General features: G+C 35.3%; 1 protein-coding gene across 5 annotated transcripts in view; it reads right to left on the reverse strand.

Annotated features, from left to right (window-relative positions):
• The window catches only part of PIAS1 (protein inhibitor of activated STAT 1), a 228363-nt gene that overhangs the window by 96957 nt on the left and 109531 nt on the right, over nucleotides 1–21875 (reverse strand). For all 5 annotated transcript variants that reach the window (XM_058427857.1, XM_032175708.2, XM_058427859.1 and 2 more), the window contains exon 2: nucleotides 11963–12407. In XM_058427857.1, the coding sequence (XP_058283840.1) occupies nucleotides 11963–12407 (445 nt within the window). The remainder of the gene's footprint in view (nucleotides 1–11962; nucleotides 12408–21875) is intronic.

A 21875-nucleotide genomic window follows, 5' to 3' on the forward strand; every position in this document is an offset into this window, starting at 1 on the left:
CTGAGGCAGGAGAATGGCGTGAACCCGGGAGGCGGAGCTTGCAGTGAGCCGAGATTGCGCCACTGCACTCCAGCCTGGGCGACAGAGCAAGACTCCGTCTCAAAAAAAAAAAAAAAAAAAAAAAATCAAAAAATTAAATACAATTGACCCTTGAACAACACAGATTTTAACCGTGTGGGTCCATTTATACGCAGATTTTCTTCCACCTCTGCCACCTCTTAGACAGCAAGATGAAAATCCTCCTATTACCCCTCCCCTTTAGCCTACTCAATGCAAACATAACAAGTATGAAAACCTTTATAATGATCCACTTACTGAATAGTAAATATATTTTCTTTCCTTATGATTTTCTTAGTAACGGTTTCTTTTCTCTAGCTTACTTTAAGAATACAGTACACAATACATATACAAAATATGTGTTAATTAACTGTTTATGTTATTGGTAAGGATTCTGGTAAACAATAGGTTATAGTAAAGTTTTGGGGGAGTCAAAAGTTACATGTGAATTTTTGAGTGTGTGTGTTGCGGAGGTGGCATCCCAATCCCCTTGTTGTTCAAGGGTCAACTACACAATAATTCCATTTTAGCAGAAAAGTATACAATTAGACCAGTGGAACAGAGTAAGATCTAGAGTAATATTCAAAGGAAGTTTTGGGAAGAAAATAAAATTAGAGCCCTATACTCATGTAAATAAAAATAAAATCCAGAATTGATTAAAAAACCCCATAAATGTCAGAAATGGAAAATGTTATTTACTCCTCTAGGAGGTAGCATGGGTCATCTGGAATCAGACAGACAAAATCCAACAGCTACTGGTCTAATATACGAAAAGCAATCAGTGTTATACACCATATTAATAGAATAATGGGAAAAACTATACAATCATCTCATCAGATGTTGAAAAAGCATTTAATAAATTACAACGTGCAGGCCGGGCACGGTGGCTCACACCTGTAATCCCAGCACTTTGGGAGGCCGAGGCAGGTAGACCACCCGAGCTCAGGAGTTCGACACCAGCCTGGCCAATGTGGGGAAACCCTGCCTTTACTAAAAATACGAAAATTAGACGGACGTGGTGGTGCGCGCCTGTAGTCCCAGCTACTCGGGAGGCTGAGGCAGAAGAATCGCTTGAACCGAGGAGGCGGAGGTTGCAGTGAACTGAGATCGTGCCATTGCACTCCAGCCTGGGTGACAAGAGTAAAGTTCCATCTCAAAAATAAATAAATTAATTAATTAATTACAACATGCTTTTATAATTAAAAAACTCAACAGGAAGGGCATCTATGAAAGAATCCACAGCTAACATTATACTTAATGGTGAAAGACAAGATGCTTTTCCTAAGGAACAAGAAAAGAATGTCTACACTTCAAATTCAATAGCATATGAAAAGGGTTTTACATAATGATCAAGTGGGGTTTATTCCTGGAATGCAAGGATGGTTCAGCGTATGAAATTCAATATAATACACCACATTAACAGAATGAAAAAAACTACATGATCATCTGAATGGATGTAAAAAAGACATTTGACAAGTTTCAACAACATTCATGATAAAAAACACTCAACTAGGAATGGAGGGAAACTATCTCAACATAATGGAGACCATATATGAAAAACCCACCACTAACATCATATTCAACGGTGAATGACTGAAAGCTTTTCTTCTAAGATCAGGAACAAGGCAATTCTTGCCACTTCTACTCAACATAGTACTAGAAGTACTAGCCAGAGCAATTACGCAAGAAAAAAAAAAAGAAAGGCATTCAAATTTGAAAAGAAGAAGTAAAATTAATCTGTGTTCACAGATGACATGACGTATGCAGAAAACTCTAGAAGTTTCATGCAAAAGAAAAAAATTATTAGAACTAAGAAACAAACAGGAAAACTGGAGGATACAAAATCGACACACAAAAAATGAGTCCTGTTTCCATACACAAACAATGAACACACTGAAAAGGAACTTAACAATTCAATTTTCAGTAGAATTAAGAAGGATAAAATACTTAGGAATAAACTTGACCAAACAGGCAAAAGACATGTACACTGAAAACTACAAAACATTTCTGAAATAAATTAAAAATATAAAAAAAGGATAATGCTCATGAATTAAAAACAATATTGTTTAAATGTCCATAATACTCAAAGCAATCTACAGATTTAATGTAATCTTTATCAAAATCTCAATGGTATCTTTTGCAAAAATAGTAAAAAAAATCCTAAAGTTCATGTAAAATCTCAAGGGACTCCCAAAAGCAAAAACAATCTTGAAAAAGAACAAAACTGCAAGCCTCACACTTCTTGATTTCAAAACATATTACAAAGCTACAGTGATCAAAACAGTGTGGTCTTGACATACAGACATACAGACCAATGGAACAGAATAGTGAGCCCAGAAACAAACCCTTACACATATATAGCCAAATGATCTCTGACAAGGCTGTCAAAACCACACAATGGAAAAAGGACAGTCTTCAATTTTTATTCAAACATATAGTTTCAAAATAAACATTTAAATAAAATTCTAGGAACTACAGATTATCTTGAAAGGACATATAGAGATAATAAACTAATTTATTTGTTTTTTCAACAATTCAGGCTTTTTATTTTTACCTATCTTAAAGTTATTTAATTATAATACTACATCCAACATTCAGTTTCTTTTGTACTGTAATATCTCCATCTTTGGCACATCCAAAGCTTATTTACATTTCAGTTTTAATAAATTTAGCCAAGAGTAGTGCCAAAGAATTACAATAACTAATCTCTGCCCAGAGCTATTGGGGTCTGCTGCAATCACTGTCAGGAATGAAGTAAAGAAAAAGAATGGGCCACGCGTGGTGGCTCACACTTGTAATCCCAGCACTTTGGGAGGCCAACGCGGGCAAACTGCCTGAGCTCAGGATTTTGGGACCAGCCTGGGCAACATGATGAAACTCTGTCTACTAAAATACAAAAAATGAGCCGGGCATGGCAGCGGGCACCTGTAGTCCCAGCTACTTGGGAGGCTGAGGCAGGAGAATCACTTGAACCCGGGAGGCAGAAGTTGCAGTGAGCCGAGATCGCACCACTGCACTCCAACCTGGGTGACAGAGCGATACTCCATCTCCAAAAAAAAAAAGAATGGTTTAAAATTATTTTCCAAACACCCAGCTATGTGTCAATAAATGTCTTTTTTTTAAAAAAAAAAAAAAAAAGAAAGAAAGAAATGATCACCAAAATTAGATTCTCCCTTTCGTTACATTATCCTACGTACCCCATAATGACCACATGCCCCATGATGACCACATGCCCCATGATTACCACAACCAAGTCCTCCAGGTGGCTGCTATGCAACTCATGGCAACCCAATTTGTGCACAGGAGGCTGAGCGAAGCACGGCAGAATTCACTGTTAAATTCTGAAATGCTGCATTTCAAACACTATACAGTATTATACTAGATGTTTGATCTTTAAATTCCATCTCAGTGAGATCTTAAATGTTAGATTTCTTTGATAAACTGTACTTACTTCTGACCCTAAGTGTTTGGCTCCTTAATCTCTCAATTAAAAAAATTATTTCATATTTATAATTATATAGAGTGGTTCTTTCACTGATTCTAATGGTCAAGATTCCTTTCCAATCCCAAAAAAGCCAATCATTCTTAGTTCCCAAGATCACACTCAAGTACAAAGACATCCATTTATCAAAAACACACTGGATGCCTTGGAGAATTCTGGACAACTATACAAACATGACTATTACATTAAAATCACCAGATAAAAAGACAGAATATTATCTACAAAGGAATGTACGACTTAGCAGGTGTTAGATTTCGTTTTGAAGGTCAGAAACCAGTGCTGCCAATTAGGGAGAAAAATTTCCAAAGAAACCCACCTACAGAAAAATTAGTGCTCTTGATTTCCCAAAATTCAAGTATAGAGGAGCACAACTTATGATGAATTGTCTAAGAGTAGAGTAGAATGAATCATAAAACCTTTGAATGCCCTTTCTGATACTTATCAGAGCCTGCGTCCTTGAATTTGCATCACCTGATCTCCAGGCACTGGATATTAGGCATGTGGAAAAAGGAAAACTCAATTATAAAAAATGAGAAAAGAAGAAAACTGTGAAATATAATCCAGTGTCAGAGGAGCCCTTGGCAGAAAACACTGGTAACCAATGTTATTAAGATGTAGCAGAAACCTTACCTGTACTGCACAAAACATGATGGATCATTTTAACTATTTAGGAGTGTTAAAGCATCTGTTCCCTTTTGGCCTAAAGCAAAACCCAAGTTTATATAAATGTATATAAAAATTTCAAATATTTTCTATAAATTATTTCTACATCTTCTAAAACCTAAAAGAGTTGTAAATATCTACAAAGAAATATTCTACTTTAAATAGGAAAAAGGGTCAATCTAGTTTTCTTAAATACTAAGACTATACACCCAGCACATCTAGCTTGCTGGTCTTCTCCGGAATTATTGGTATACTATCCCATGTCAAGTAAGAAAACTGTACCTTTAACAGAGCACAGGAAAATTCAAATATATATAGCCCAGAAAACAGACATTCTTGGTGTTTAATGGAAAAGATTGTTTCATAAACATCAAAATTTAAATAGAAGCCACCTTCCCAGGCTTAAAAATGAGAAAAATAAAACACAGTTTGTTTAATCACAAATTGCAGGACACCCATGTGGTCAATTTAAATGTTTCTCAATGTTTCAGATTCTTCCGTCTGTAGCGTCCAAATACTTTCTAAACAATATTAGGACACTTTCAGAATTTAGGAGGACCAAGAAAAGGCAGTGATCTTTACAGATAATTTCAAAATTTTAAATAATTTTTGGTGAAAAAACAGAGATTTAAGGAAAAATGCCTAGGAAATTATTTCATTTTTATACTCATTATTTACTGTCACTGTGCTCAATGAGAAAAGAAACGGAAATGAGTTCTAAAAGAGACTATAAACATACAACTGTATGATAAAAAACATAATTTGCTTCTCTACTTTTCCCAATCCTTCCTCCCATTATAACCCTCTCAAAGGGGTAAAGGGAACTAAATGATTTCTTTTAAAACTCAACCACAATTATAATCCATGTTGTTTCCCCACAAAATAAACCACTTAAATTATTCTCAGGCAAGAAAATAAACTAATTTCAATGCCTTTGGGGAGTTTAAGAAGAATGGCGCAAAAGAAATTAAGTAGAAGCCCTCTTAACTGGTATTATGATTAACTGATGCTCTCCATTCCCTTTATAGAACATCCAGACCAATGCCCTACCAAGCTAACTGCTTGTGGCCAGTAGACAATTCTACAGTGCTTCCGCACAATTCCGCTCACACCACGTGGTATGCTTACCAAGAACCAGAGGTTTATTCTCAAACTTGCTTATGTTAGTTGCACTTGTAATTGTAATTACAAAACTGAATTAAATATTACAAAAACTGCTAAAATGTAAGTGTAAAAAGGAAGTTGCTGTTTTCATGAAAACTAAGTTAAATGCTCTGGAAAGACCTGATAAAGCCAAGTTGCTATTTTAAAAATGCCAATAAAGCCAACTATAAAAGATTTTTCCCCATTCGCAACAGATTCTATACTCAAATATCTTCATAAAAGCCTTTAAGTCTTCTTGCTAAAATAATCTAAAACTGGGAAGTCATCACTCTCAAAGAAAAGGCCTTGACCAACATCAAAAGATTGGCAAATAAATATACATTAAAGTAAGATGTTTAACTTATGTATCTTTTTTTATCAATTCACTACTGGTTTCAACTAGATTGGCTAAAAGGAGTATCTTAATCCATTTGGGTAGCTATCACAAAATACCTCAGACTGGATAATTTATAAACAACAGAAATTTATTTCTCACAGTTCTGGAAGCTGGGAAGTCCAAGATCAAGGCATCTGCAGATTTTGTGTCTGGTGAGGCCTGCTCCTCATAGACAGCACCTTTTAGCTGTGTCCTCACAGGGTGAAAGGGGGCAAATGAAAGGGGGCAAACAAGCTCCTTGGAGCCTCTTTTATAAGAGGCATTAATCTCATCCATAAGGGCTGTGCCCTCATTACCTAATCACCTGCTAAAGGCCCCACCTCTTAATACTATTGCACTGGGAATTAGGTTTCAACATATGAATTTGTGAGGGACACATTCAGACCACAGCAAGGAGATACTGTATCCTTCAGTAATCAAGTAGAAGAACATTGAATTAGAACATTAGATATAACACTCATACTCAGCCGGGTGCGGTGGCTCACACCTGTAATCCTAGCACTTTGGGAGGCTGAGGTGGGTGGACTGCTTTGAGATCAGAAGTTCAAGACAAGCCTGGCCAACATGGTGAAACTCCATCTCTACAAAAAATACAAAAATGAGCCAGGCATGGTCGCTCCTGCCTGTCGTCCCAGCTACTCAGGAGGCGAGGTGGGAGGATCGCTTGAGCCAGGAAGCGGAGGTTACAGTGAGCCAAGAATGTGCCACTGCACTCCAGCCTGGGCAACAGAGCGAGATCATCTTGGCAAAAAAAAAGAAAAAAAATAAGTAACACTCATAGTCAATAATTATTATGCCTCATACCAATCAATGAGAAATCTCTAATCAATAAAGACATATGATGTGAACTTATTCAGATATATTGCCTGAGATATTTAAAAACTTGAAAAGACATCCCCTGAGAAGGTAAAATTTGACTTCAATCTGATATAAAGCAAACAAGATGAGTCACCATACTTTTATATGACTACAGATGGCTCGACTTAATTTTCCAACTTTATGGTGGTAGGAAAACAATAGGTATTCAGTAGAAATTACTTCCAGTACCTACAGAACCATTCTGTGGTAACAAAACCATTCTGTTTTTCACTTCAGTATGATATTCAATAAATTACATGAGCTATTCAATACTTAATTATAAAACAGGACTTGTGTTAGATGTTACGTCGGCTAATATAAGTGTTTTAGGCATGTTTAAGGTAGGTTAAGCTAACCTATCATGTTTGGTAGGTTAAGCTAACCTATGATGTTTGGTAGGTTAAGTGTATTAAGTGCATTTCTGACTTTGGGTATTTTCAATTTATGATGGATTTATTGGGACACAACCAGAGGAGTATCTGTAGTCCAAATGAATGCAAAGCTCTCTGTTCTATACATGTTGGCCTTTGAAATAATTAAAAATATTAAAAATATTTAAAAGCACTATGTTAAAAATGTATTTTCTATTTGAAAATTTACCTGAGTCAAGGAAGATATAAATAGCTAAACCAGTAACAAATATAAATCTATTAATAGATGTGTTTATACTTAAGTCTGAATCAAATCAAATACTGTATCCTAAAGAATTATTATTTTATTCACCATGAAAGTATTCTGTGTTTTTGCCATTATGTTCTAACAAAGCCAATTTAAACAATAACTATAAACAATATTATAAACTATTCTGAATGATACAGGTATTATTCTAAACAAAACAGTATTAAAGGATTGAGAGGAAATATCAAATAATTATCTTGTCCCTGAATGGACAAGATACTTTAATCCAAAATTATTTTTCCTTTTATTTTCATAATTATGTAAATTTCATACCTCATCAACACCAATATTGGCACACTAAGCAATAAGGTATTTCAAACAAAGTACCCCTTAACACATGTGCTCAACATCCTATCAAGATTAAAATTTTCTTCCATTATTTATATGGATCAGTAACATATGCGGCTGCCCGGTTAAGTGAGCTAGTGAGGTTCTCCTCTCCTTCAAAATGAAACCAGAAATACACACACACACACCCACCCATAAATGACTAACAAAAAGAACACCACAGAAGTATTTTAAAAGCTTATCTGTAAAGTAAGCACATAATTATAATTCCGATGGATTCTACATTAAACATGACATTTTTGTAATTAGGGAAAATTTTTTTACATTGGGTATATTAAATTTCAAAGACATCAATTAACCTCAGAGATGACAGGATAGGGCAATAAGAGGAAGAATACCATTTTTCCCTACTCTATTTCCCATCCCTATCATAGCCACTGTTTGTAATTACAGAGTGTGGTATGGCTCAGTTGTGTTTGCAAGGTAAAATGGTTAAAACCCACTGAATTAAAATGAAATAAAAGATTCCATCTATTGCATTAAAACGAGTTGGAGAGCTAAATAAATGTTTACTGAACTACCATATAACAGGTTCGTATCTAGCTATTATAGGGATTCATAGATAAATGCCTCAGAAGCCTTATCATTTTGAGGAACAAAACAAAAACACTTAATAGAGGTAAATTAAATGTTATGACAGCCTGGGCAACATAATGAGACCTCACCTCTACAAAAAATAAAAACAAAAATTAGCCAGGTGTGGTGGTGCATGCCTGTGGCCTCAACTACTTGGGAGGCTGAGTTGGGAAAATTGCATGAGCCGGGGAGGTTAAGGCCACAGCAAACCAACATCTCGCCACCGCATTCCAACCTGGATGACAAAGCGAAACCCTGTCTCAAAAAATAATAATAATAATAATAATAATTAAATACAATTTAAGTTGGGTGTGGTGGCTGACACCTGTAATCTAGCACTTTGGGAGGCCAAGGTGGGAAGATCACTTGAGGCCAAGGTGGGAAGATCACTTGAGTCCAGGAGTTCGAGACCAGCCTGGGCAACATGATGAGACCCTGTCTCTACTAAAAATACTAAAATTAGCCAGGCATGGTGGCAAGTGTCTGTAGTCTGAGCTACTGGGGAGGCTGAGGTGGGAGAACTGCTTCAGCCGAAAAGACAGAGGTTGCAGTGAGCTGAGATTGTGCCACTGCGCTCCAGCCTGGGCAACAGAGCAAGACCCTGTCTCAAATAATAAAATAAAATAAAATAAAATTGAAAAAATAAATGTTATGAGGCCGGGTGCAGTGGCTCACACCTGTAATCCCAGCACTTTGGGAGGCCAAGGTCAGCGGATCAACTGAGGTCAGGAGCTCGAGACCAGCCTGGCCAACATGGTGAAACCCTATCTCTACTAAAAATACAAAATTAGTCAGGCATGGTGGCATGTGCCTGTAAGTCCCAGCCACTTGGGAGGATGAGGCATGAGAATCGCTTGAACCCTGTGGGGCGGAGGTTGCAGTGAGCCTACATTGTGCCACTGCACTCCAGCCTGGGCTACAGAATGGGGCTCTGTCTCAAAAAAATAAAAATAAAAAATAAATGTTATGAGAGCATGCAGGGGAAGTGAAATTGATTCTGGCTGGGGAAGAAATATACAGATGAAAGGAGGAAAGCCTAGAAAGATAAATGAAAAAGGTTAAAGAAATAAAGCATTTGAAATAAGCCTCATAGAAACAAACAGAATTGAGATAATGAGAGGCAAAAATAAACAATAAATTAAACCTCTTACTTTACAACCACCTTTTACTTCACCTCTCAATTCTTACAGTTAATTATGGACAATGAAAAGAATACTTTAATTATGGCTCCAAAATAAAGGCCTTAAAATTATTTTAAATTGTTTTAAAGAAATAACAAAATGATTGTAAGAATGAATGAGAATTATCTAATAAAACGGGAGTTATCAGAACTATTGTTTTCCATTTTAGTTAGAAATACAAACCACGCATAAAAACATTCAGTTTACATTTGAACATCTTAAAATCGGTTTAAATCTAGTGCTTAAGGCCACAATGGAAGGGAAAAAATGAAAAAGTAAATGTGCCTGTCCCATTCTGGACTCAGTGATAGTTCTGATCAACTAGCCAGCTGGTGTTCGAAACTATGTTCTCAAAAACTTGATTTTAAATGTATGTATGTTTGGAAATGAAAAGAATGCTGGAAGCTATTTAATTTTTCAGAAAACACGGTTTTCTTAGATTTAAAACAAATGAACTGCTGGCAAAAATAATCATTTAGGAAACTAAGTTCTGTCACAAATGTAGCCACTTCATTTAATGAAGTACAGAAAAAGTCTTAATAATGTCAAAGAATTTATAAAAACAGAGCCTTAAAATATACTCATCCTAAACCCTGAAGGCTAATTACATAAAATATTTTTTCAATAAATATTTTTCACATTCAATAAGCATTCCCCTTCAACAAATATTTACTGAGCCAATAAACTTCCACAAATTACTTTCTGGTGAGATCTTTTTATGCATATTCAATTTTTTTTTTAATTCTATAACAATGAGATACTGAAAATCTATTTACATATCACTAAGCAATTCTATACCACCTATTCATTTGGTGACTTTCTGTGAACACATACCACAAACAGCAGATTTATTCATGAAAACTGGTATTCACATCATACTTCAAATATAGTCAATTATTGTTATTTGTGATGGTTATGTTCATAAAATCACCACAAACACTGAATTTGCGAATATATATAATCGCTGCTACCAGGGGAAGTATAGGGTTAGGTTCCTGCAAGCCCCTGGTCACAATGTTTTCATCAACTGATCAATATATAACACATATGTACATGTACATACATGTACACATACAGACTATATGCAGAGATATGGATAGATATAGATATGGCCTTTAATTTAAAATGGAAGATATATATATATATATATATCAGACAGACAAGAAAAGATGCTTATGATATATTATTAAGGGGAAAAAAGGGAAGTTATACAATACTATGTATATGATTCCTTCTGTAAAAAACAAGAAACAATTTGCTTGTACTATACATGCATACACACTAAACAGCTAACAAGGAAGGAACTCTGGCAATTCCATTTTTTACAATGAGCATGCGTCAGTTTTATAAGCATACAGTAGATTCTCAAAAAATGTTTTCTTATTATGGCCACTTAAAAAATAAAATAATGTGATCCAAAACTCATGTTGTTTGAAAATGACTCCTATAATCTTCGTGTATTCAGATAATTTCTGCTAAATATAATTAAAAACAAACACTTCATATTTCAAAGATAGAATTTCAGTAAACATTTTCAAAATGTTCTCAAAAATTCACAAAAAATGTTCTCAACACTTGCCAATCCCCCAAACTGAAATGTTCAATGATTTGTAACAGGGATTCACAAGCTTTTACTATACGGGTAAATATTTTACGCTTTGCAGGCACACATGGTCTCTGTTACATATTCCTTGTTTTTTTTCTTTCTTTTTTTGTTAATAACTCTTTAGGAATATTTTTGAGATTTCTTAGCTCAGAACCACACAAAAACAGGCCACAGACTGGATTTAGCTTGCCAGCCATAGCACGCCAACAAACCAGCATTTAGAAGTCTGATATTTTAAATGTATTATACCAAAGGCATCAGAGGTCACAACGGTTGAGTTTTATTCTACATTAAATAAATAAGGTAGCATTATAGAAATTAAAATTACAAGTTGATTAATATATTGAATTCTATATGCTAGACTACAAATCAAATGATGGAACAACACAGTAAAATAAATTTCAAGCATTTATATAACCATAATCATGAGTGTGCACGTGCATGCTTGTAAAGCATGCACTTCTTCACTTGAAAAAAATCAGCTGAAATTTAACTAGCATACATCAAAGCTCAAGTCTCCTTTTATGATCATTAAAACCATTCACTCATTTAAATAATCAAAACTAGTCAGTGATTTGTTTTAGAGATCATCAACCCCTGAAAATTAAGAACTAATCAGAGACTCATAGTGATTTATTTGGTTTTAATTTTTTAATTTATAAGAGATATTATAAAATATTAATCAACCTTCTAAAATACTACTCTTTGGAAGTTTATATTCTTGAAACTTTTTGATATTTACTTTGTCAGTAACCATCACTATACTACCTTTTTTCCTGAAAGACAGCTTTTATATATTTGATTTTATCTAAATTTGAAAGATCTTCATTATTATCCAGCTGTTACTATCAAATGAAAATTTCATTATGAATAATAAACTGGGTCAAAGTAAATGCCTAAAATGAAAATTCATCCCGCAAAAGTAACCAAATACCATCATACAATAATCTTACCTAGACTGGTGGGTTTTATCAGTTCATCCAGTAAATCATAAAATGGTAATTTTTGAAGTTTTATATCCGGATGGACTGGGTGAAGAGCTGATGTAAGATGTGGGAGTTCCAGTTCATGTTTAGGTCCCAGAAGAGAAACAGGGAGTAATGGCGATGATGCAGGGTGACCATCGTAAGTGAGTTGTGGAATGGTAGATGGAGACAAAGTTGCTGGCATAGGACTTGAATGTACGTTGGGGATGGACAAGTCTGCAGGCGTCATGATTTTCTGCGGGAACCGCCGCCTATAGAGTTCCTTAATTTTCATTTGTACAGCAGGACTACAGCCAGCCTTTAGCAAATGCAGGGCTTTTGTGAGAAGTTCGTGTTTGCGTCCGTGCTTGTTTCTCCCAGCGTAGCCCAACAGTACTTGGAGTTCAGAAACTCTAAGGCTCATAACCATTTGCTTAGAGAAAAAACAAAACGTAAAACATTAGTATTCCAATAATATAATTTACACTATTAAATGACACTTTATTATAACCCCCTTCTTATGGTTTACTTAAGTAAATAAAGGTCAATTTACTTATAACCCTAATTATTTCAAACTTCAAATTTAATCATTTAACGTAAGTAACCAAAGAAATTTAAAATTAATATTCATAAATTCATTGACTTCTACCCTTGGTTATAAGAAATATAGGATAAAGTATACATCAGGGAAAACCACACCTCACTTTATTCCACTGTTTTGATGAAACTCTCAGGTATTTATCAAGCACTTATTGAGTCTCCAGGAGAATGTCAAGTGCTATGTAGATGGCAAAACGTAATGATGTGCCCTCAAGAACATTTTGTTTTCTTGGGGAAAAATTATAAGTATATATGAAACAACAAAAAGTCCACCTCAAACACCAGATGTAGGCAGGATATCAATAGCTATTATCAAGTGTTACTTACATTCTATACTAACTCTGGAATTTGTAGACTTAAGTTATACCTTTTTTGACCAATTATATATCAGATATTCTATTTGATATTTTCATATGGAATGTCATAATCTTTACAACTCCCCAAGGTATTATCCTGCCTGATTTACATAGGAGGAGACAAGTTCAGAAAGGTTAGATAACTTATAAAGCCATAAAGCTACTAAGGAGTAGTCAGGATTCAAACCCAGGTATGTCTGATTCTAAAGCCCATGCTCTTTCCACTAAACCATTAGGAAAAAGACAGAGCTAAACTCATATTACTCTCACTTAACTTGCAAGGCCAAGCTAGAAGTCCAGCAACCCAATTCATACGCCATAATGCATGAGGCTGCAGTAAAGAAATCTATTTAACTTTGTTTACCTATGTTCACAAACTTATTTAGTCACTGTTTCTCCTTTTTCCCCACCTACTAATAGGAAATGACCATCTATACCAATCCTCCCATTTTAAAGTGGTGGAAAATGGAATCCAAAGAGAAGAAATCGCTTACCCAGGATCACCCAGCTATTAGCAGAACACTAAAAGACTGCATCACCACTGACAGGGAGTATTAGGATAAAAAGATACATGTAAGCTTACCATTTGCTCTCTATTTCTCCAACTAATTCCTTCACCTCATACCAAATACACAAAAGCTATGCTGCCTTCCCTAACTCACCACCACTCACGATGATGACCCCAGCCAATTCTCTAAGAGTTCTTTGCAGGTGGCAAAACCATTAAGCAAAAAATAAAATACTGAGGAGAAAAGTATATAAAGAGCTTTATAAGCAATGTAGCTGGTTAATCAAAGAAATATGAGTCCTTCCTCTACTTCTCTGGCTTGGAAAACTCTTTCCTCAAGGTCCAGCTTTTGTTAGCCTTTGCCCATTAGACTTGGTAGGATGATTTTTACTCTATTTTTACAAAGGCCACTTTTCATATCTGTATTTTAGCATTTATTTTGCTTTATTGTAATTTTCTGTTTACACAAGTGATTCTATAACCAAACCAGGGTTCTCCATGGTACATAACCATATTACCCTCAGCATCTAAAACTAGGGCCTGACAACAGTGGAAACTCTTCAAATGCCTGCACAATGAATGAATGAATGAATGAATGAACAAATGAACAAACAAGAAAGGACACCAGAAGAAAGGGTGGGAGGTAGCATCTACAGCGATAACTTATCCAAATAAATGCTCAAATTCATGTTCTGTAGAGGCATGCAAAGATATAATGTAAACCTTAACAAATTCTGTCCAAATCTTAGAAATGTTTTCTCTTTTTAGATGTTATCAAAGATAGTAAATAATTACTAACTATAATATCAGCAGGATATCAATTTCTCCCTACTCACCAAGAGAGTACAAAATACTTCTAAAGACTTTTATTATTTAAAAAGGAACAGGGACTTCAAACTGAAATGTACTGTTAATAAGTAAACTGCTTTTAAATAAATAATGTGAAACTTCAAGGATTAGAGGTTAAAAATAAATTTAAGTTGGCATGGGTCAAATGTACTGCATTTTACAGAAAAAAAAAAGTACAAATTTTAAAGAGAACTATTTCAACTCCATTCTCCTAAATCAAAAACAAACCAGCAAAATTCAGTGACTACTGTAAACTCTGCATTGATGACAGCTTTTGTCTTTATTCTATAGGTACAAAGATTTAGATGCAACGCAGATGTATTATTTTCCTATTTTTGTAGAAGAATATGTTGACATTTCTCATAAAATCTCATGCTTGACGGTCCAAAAAAGTTTATGACACAACAATAAACTTGAGAGCCCTCAATTACGTTTTTTGTCTCTCTCTGAAACAAAGAACAGCAGCAGCAATAACAATACTTGGTACATAGCAGGTACTCAAATAGTAGCTGCTATCAGCAAGCCAAGCTTTTTCGTTTTGTTATTTAAGAGACAGGATCTTGCTATGTTGCCCAGACTGTTCTCAGACACCTAGGCTCAAGTGATCCTGCCTCGGCCTCCTGAGTAACTGGGTGTTTTTTTTTGTTTGTTTGTTTTTTAACAAGATTCATCATCAATTGTCATAATTATCAGGTAGGTACTGTTCTCACTTTTCAGGTGGGGAAATAAGACTTAGTAAGGTTAAGAAACTTGTTGAATGTCATGCAACTGGTTCTACTCCAAATGTACTTTCTTTCACGCTATAATATGCTGACTTTAAGAGGAAATGAACCACATGCCTTTTAATTGGATAACAGAAAAACCTATTTGAAGATTAATTTATTTAACTCAATCTCCATTTCAAGCTTCAACATTTTGGCTTTTAAAAACTGGTGATTAAGATAAGAAAAGAATGTGGATTCAAATTAACCATTGCAACTTATAATCAGGTATAATGAAAAATCAGGTGCTATCTATTGCTATTATTGGAACAGCTGTTGCATACTCTTAAGGACTGTGATAAGCATGCAGTATTTTTTAAAATGAAATAAAAGAAGGGGGCGGGAAACACTGAAGCATCTTTCAACAGAAAAGCTGCAAAGAAGCATAAAACAGTCAATTCACAATGAAAATGTTGACAACACTGAGGAAAACTAAACACTAATACATCTGAGATGTTGAAATGAAATATATTTTAATCTGCATTTATTTAAGGTGTTTAAAAATCTCCATTTGTTAGCACTACAACAAAATGAATATTTACAACTAAGGATTGCATCAACCACTACTACTATTAGAAATCACTACTTCCTCAGCAATTTCATTGCATTCTGCTGACTACGTCCTCAATTGACAGAGTTCTCAGAATCCTAGGGGATTTAGAATGCCTCAGAACTGTATATACTTTGAATACAAGAGCATTCTGTAAGGAGCAACCTCTTAAAACTAATTTTTGTAATCTGACAGACGTGAACACAATTTAAAAAACCAAAGTTTTACAAGAAAAACAGCAGTCCCTTCCCCCTTTAACATACCCCACAATTTTCAAATCCCCGAGGCAACCACTTTCAAGTCTTTTTAGCTAGTTCTTCTGGCATTTTTTTCTCTATATTCTATGTAGTAGGTCTGTGCAACTGTTTAATTTTTTCTCTGAGGACTCTACTGACTTCCTATTATAATGGTTTAGCTCTGTTACATCTCTTCTCCCTCATCTTTCCATCATAATTTTTGGTTGAATCAATTGTCAGTACTTACATTATTACTATGGCTGTAAATAATATTCACAGCTGAGCCAAAAGCACATCATGATTACTCTTCCTTTTCTGTATAACTTTGCTTTCCTTACAGTTAATAACTACACCATTTTTCCATTTGCTTAGGTTTCTAGGTACCTACTGCTAATTCATCTGCAAACAGCTAAAAGTATTAACTTTCTTCTCAATATATTCATCAGGTAAATCAGTTTTAATTTCTTTCCTGTAGCCCTCCACCGTGTTCCAAATTGGACTGTAGGCTCTCTAGGCCTGGTGCACAATTATGGTCATGGAATTTCCCTTTAGCTTATCCCAGGAATTCCCTTGTCTCTCTTTTATACTGGATCCCGTTTCCTTATCCCACTACTTCCCCTTTCTTGGTTTTCTCTTTTTAGTGGGGTATTTCCTCCAGCAGCTTTCTGAGAAAGGGGGTACGTGAGGTACGATGTTTTTATTCCTTGCATTGTATTTTTAAAATCTTCATTTACCCTTACGACTGAGTTTGGCTCAGTACAGAGTGCTGGGCAGGAAATAATGTTCTGTCAAGATTTTGAAGGCCTTTCCTTATTGTTTTCTGGCTTCCAGTGTTAAGAAGCCTAGTACCAATCTGACCCATAATCCTTCATAGTCAACTATATATCCCCATCTGGAATCACAGCAGCTTCTCTTAATGTGTTCTGAAATTTTACAATGTTGTGCCTTGGGGTTGGTCTTTTCTTTAATTGCATAAACTGATAACTGTCGAGCCTTTCAAACTTAGAGATGTATGTCCTTCAGTTCTGGGAAGTTTTCTTACAATAATCTTCCATGTCTTTGTGTTCTTTCTTATGTACTTATTATTCAGACACTGGTCTTCCTAGACTGATTACCTAATTTTTCCTTTACTCTATTTTCTTTTTCCTTATCCATTTTTAAATCTCGTCTTTTAGCTCTATCTCCTGGGATTTTCCTCAATTTTATCTCCTAACGCTTACATTAAATTTTTAATTTCCATGAACTCTTTTCATTTTCTGTATTTCTCTTTTCTTTTTCCTCTACATTTTGTTATTTCTCTTTTTTGAGAATATAAATTGGGTGTTGATGTCGTTTTCTTCTTCTCCCTACACTGGTATCTGCCTTTCATGCCTGAAGCTTTCCTTAAATGAGAGGCAATCCTGGGCTGTGCATACACATAGTTAAGAGTAAGATACTAAAAAGATGATGGGAAAATCTATGTCAGTGAGCAGACCAGGGTACTTCATCTAGAATGACTGGGCAATAACCTGGCTATTCTGTTTGGATTCCCTTTGCTTCCTTTTGTCTGATCACTTTTGACAGAGAGGAACAATCCAATCTCCTGTTTTGGTGGTATAAGGCTGGCTTCTAGTGTTCCAAGGGCCGAGCAGTACGCAATGGGAGGTCTTCACCATTCAAGACAATAACATTTGACTCAATCCCCTTTTCAGATATGTAAAACTTGACAAAAACACACATATATATGTCCGCAAACTCTGTCCCAACTACACAGAGGCAGGGGCCATGTTCCGAGAAAGATAAATACAGACAATACTCAAACAACGTCAACAAGCAAACGGGCTTTTGCAACTGAACAGCAAGTGCCAGTTTTATTGTCTCATTAGTTGTGACCTTCCATTATTGAAGGTTATATCTACACTGTGGATAAAAATTAGGTACTTCTTGTTGAACAAGATAATTACTCTTGTTCACACATCCCACTGCAGTGATTTACAGGATTAGTCATAAAGCAGACTCTATATTATGAGTCTTTATCTGGTATAAATTTATAACTAATTGTAAACCAGAATGAATTCTGAAGACAGACAAAATAGGCATTTAATAATGTCATAATATTTCATTTATACTTTTGCCTTTTATCCACAAAAGCAAATGAATAATCACAAATTCTGTAATTGCACACATTAAAGCTTGCACACAACCAAAGTATTCTATTATTTTCAAAGTCAGATTCTTCATTCAATGGGGCTTACTTTTGGATGATTTCTAAATCTTCTCATTATAAATTGTTAATAAGCAGCTATTAGCAATCTGTCAACAATGCCCCATTCAACCAGAAAACCTAGTTAGACAGTTTCTATTCAAAGCAGTAAATCAGGTTGGTTACATACTTCTCCATAATCTTGTTTCACCCAATTTCTCAACTTCTATTTATTTCGCAGCATAAGATAACTGGAAAATGACCCGTAGTGCCTACTCCTCTAGCTAATTATCTTTCACCTCTCCAGGTCCATCTTACTGACTGCAGTGAGGTCCCACAAAATGACAAAATATTGCAATTATACATAGAGATTCCATTCTTCTTTAAACAAAGTATAAACACTGTTGAAATGGTGCACCATGGCTTCAATTTTTGATAGATAATTTAAACATCATCTTTATTTATATACTACCACATTTCATGAAACTTCTATCCTTCAAAAAGCTCCTTCTGGATGATAACCTGAACATTAAAAATAACAAATCCAGCCGGGCGTGGTGGCTCAGGCCTGTAATCTCAGCACTTTAGGAGGCTGAGGCAGGCAGACCACGTGAGGTCAGGAGTTTGAGACCAGCCTGACCAACATGGTGAAACCCCATCTCTACTAAAACTACAAAATTAGCCAGGCATGGTGGCGCATGCTTGTAATCCCAGCTACTCGGGAGGCTAAGGCAGGAGAATCTCTTGAGCCCAAGTGGAGGTGGAGGTGGAGGGAGCTGAGATCGCACCAGCCTGGGCAACAAGAGTGAAACTTTGTCTCAAAAAAATAAATAAATAAAAATAACAAATCCAACTCAGATGTTATAACATTGGAGAACAATATTTTTCCTAAAAAGTTTAGGCCAGGTGTGGTGGCTCACACCTGTAATCCCAGCACTGTGGGAGGCTGAGGCAGGAGGATCACTTGAGCCCAGGAGTTTGAGACCAGCCTGGGCAACACAGCAATACCTCATCTCTACTAAAAATAAAAAATAAAAATAAATTAGCCAGGCCCATTGGTGGCACACACCTACAGACCCAGCACTCAGGAGACTGAAGCAGGAGGATCCCTTGAGCTCAGGAGTTCGAGGCTATGGTAAGCTGTGATCACACCACTGAACTCCAGTCTATATTGAGTGAGACACTGTCTCAAAAAGAAAAAAGGAAAAAAAAATTTTTAAGGGCTTAGTTTAATTTTAAAATTTAGAGTGTAAATTTCTAACACATTGCCAAACTTCTTATGCAGAGGTGGGAAAATATGGCTCTTATTTAAGAAAAAGGCTGCTCTGCACACAGATGTTCAATAAATGCTTTTTCGATCAATGCACAGGCCCTAGATGAGTATGTATAGGAAGACAGGAACAATGAACACATGGAAATAAACTAGTCTTCAAAAACATGCGTAATCATCATATTAATTCAATTCTCAAAAGTTACTGAATACCTAAAATATGCTGAGTAAATGTACAATACAATATAATGGTACTGGCATATACAGAATTTGGATTCTGGTACCGACTTGGCCACTAATTTACCAAATTACAATCTTACAGGTTCTGTTTTCTCACTTAAAAAAAAAAAAAAAACAAATGAGGGATTAACTAGAGGTTCTCAAAGGTTCCTTAAAATTTCAAAATTCAACATTATAACTGTATTAAATGAAATTTTCTTCTCATTCTTCTACTCTTCTATAGTTGAGGAAATACAATCTATACAGTTAGTGAAATCTTTCTATATTAAAAATGTTTTCAACCATAATTTTTAGTGTCATTTACATGGGTTGATAGACTAAAAATGACAAAACATAGTATGTATTAAATACTTATAATGTACCAGTAACATACTAATTATAGTAAGCATGATTATCTTATTTAATCCTCATATGAACCCACAAGACAAAGTATTATTATTCTTACTGTATAGACAAGAAAACTGACATTACATCTAAAATCACACAGTAAATAATGTGATGGAGATAGGGCTCAAATCTGACCTGACTCCAGAGTTCGTAACTAACTAATACAATGTCTTATCACAAGCTCAGCCAGGGCTGAGTATATATTACACTGAGTCAGGGACAGGAAATGGGTGACAGGGGGCACGAAATGACAGTCAAGGAATTTATACAGTATAATGTGAGCAGGCAGTGGAATAAATGCATATTTTAGAGGCAGTAAAGATGTAACTGAAATAGTGCTTAAGGAAGTTACTGAAGTAACCACCAATAGGATGGCTGAAATAAGAAAAAAACTAAGAAATAAACCTTCTAGCTAAAAGACACGGCAACAAGCAGGATTTATCTACATGTAAGGTAAGAAGGAACTGTGCAGTGGAAATACAGGAGACAGGACCAAGAAATACTGCAAAGAAAAACTATAGGCCATGTTCAATATTCTACAAACAGGTACGTCTTTTAAAAATTAGTACTGTACTTGATCATGAGAACAATCATCATTCACTTTTCAAATAAAATCTAGAATTTAAAAATACTAAGTAGGGCTTTAAGAAGTTTTAAGTCTATTAAATTCTAAAAGATGATTATTCTTTCCTAACTGTCCCCTTACCAAAAACAAACAAAACACTGCATTTGCAATTAGATGATCTAAGTTTCAGATAAGACAAGAGGCAATGAAAGAAACAGTATACCCTATCTGAGAGAAAGCTGAAAAGCCTAAAAGAAGAAACATGTATTAACAAAACAAAAAGTGAGAAGAATGCATCTTCTAAACTAAACAGTCTAAATTACAGCCTTCAGTTTGGGTCCTAGAAGAGAGATTAAGGAAAAGTCCTAGAGGGGTGGTACTGAACTATTTCAGAGTAACAGGAGTAACCTACTGAAGGTAACAGAGCTAGCAAGTAGTGGAGCTCAGACTCAAAAGGCAAATGCCAATGTCCACACAATGCTACACAGTAATAACAACTACAGACACTATCAGATAGTATGAAAATGTTTTTGGAAACAACAGCAACAGAGTATCAAAAATAGAACTTAAAGATCTTCTTGTCTAAAACTCCATCTAATATATGAAGTTTTACTCCAACTTTCTTGACTGGTCCCCCAGCCTCTGCTAAAACACTTCTAAGAGTTCACAACCTTTAAAAGCTGCCCACATCAGCGAAAAGCTCTAGGAACTGAAAGTTCCCTTTAAAGCCCGCCCAATGGTTCTAAAATTTCGTCCTCTTGATATACCAGAATCGACTCTTAAAATGCTTAAAATGTGTTAAAAGGACTCTTTTCCTTCAACTAGCTAGACCCCTTCCCACTCCTGATCATTCTCAAGCATTCTGCAGTCCATAGTACTCAGAAGTGAATGAAATAATCTAGATATGGTGTGACTAGTCTCCAACACAGCAGTATTACTATCCCTCTTAATATGAACATGATATTTTTACCAATATAACCTAACAAGTCATTCACATTTTAGGTTTGTTTTATTTGGACAAGAGGGGATGTACGGTATGGGTTATTCTTTTGTTTCAGAAGGGAGGGGGCTGCATCCACATCATCCTGTTGCTTATGTTAACTAAAACCTTTATTCTATCTTTTTCACATAAACGGCTACAGTATAAAGTCAAACCACCTCATCCTCGAATACAATTTTTGTTAATTTAAAAGTAGAACTTAATGTTTCATGCCATTAAACTTCATGTTTTTCACCTCTTCATTCCAGCTTTTCAAATCCCTTTTGAAAAATTATATCCTACACCCCTCTATTGTACAATTATCACAAAATGTGGTAAAACACTGATTTTCCAGTTTATGTCCTCCCATAGATTTTGAGTTTTTCAAGGGTGAACACTCATCTCCATATACCCTATG

The sequence above is a fragment of the Hylobates moloch genome, unplaced genomic scaffold, assembly GCF_009828535.3.
Source record: "Hylobates moloch isolate HMO894 unplaced genomic scaffold, HMol_V3 SCAFFOLD_14, whole genome shotgun sequence".
NCBI classification, from domain to species: domain Eukaryota; kingdom Metazoa; phylum Chordata; class Mammalia; order Primates; family Hylobatidae; genus Hylobates; species Hylobates moloch.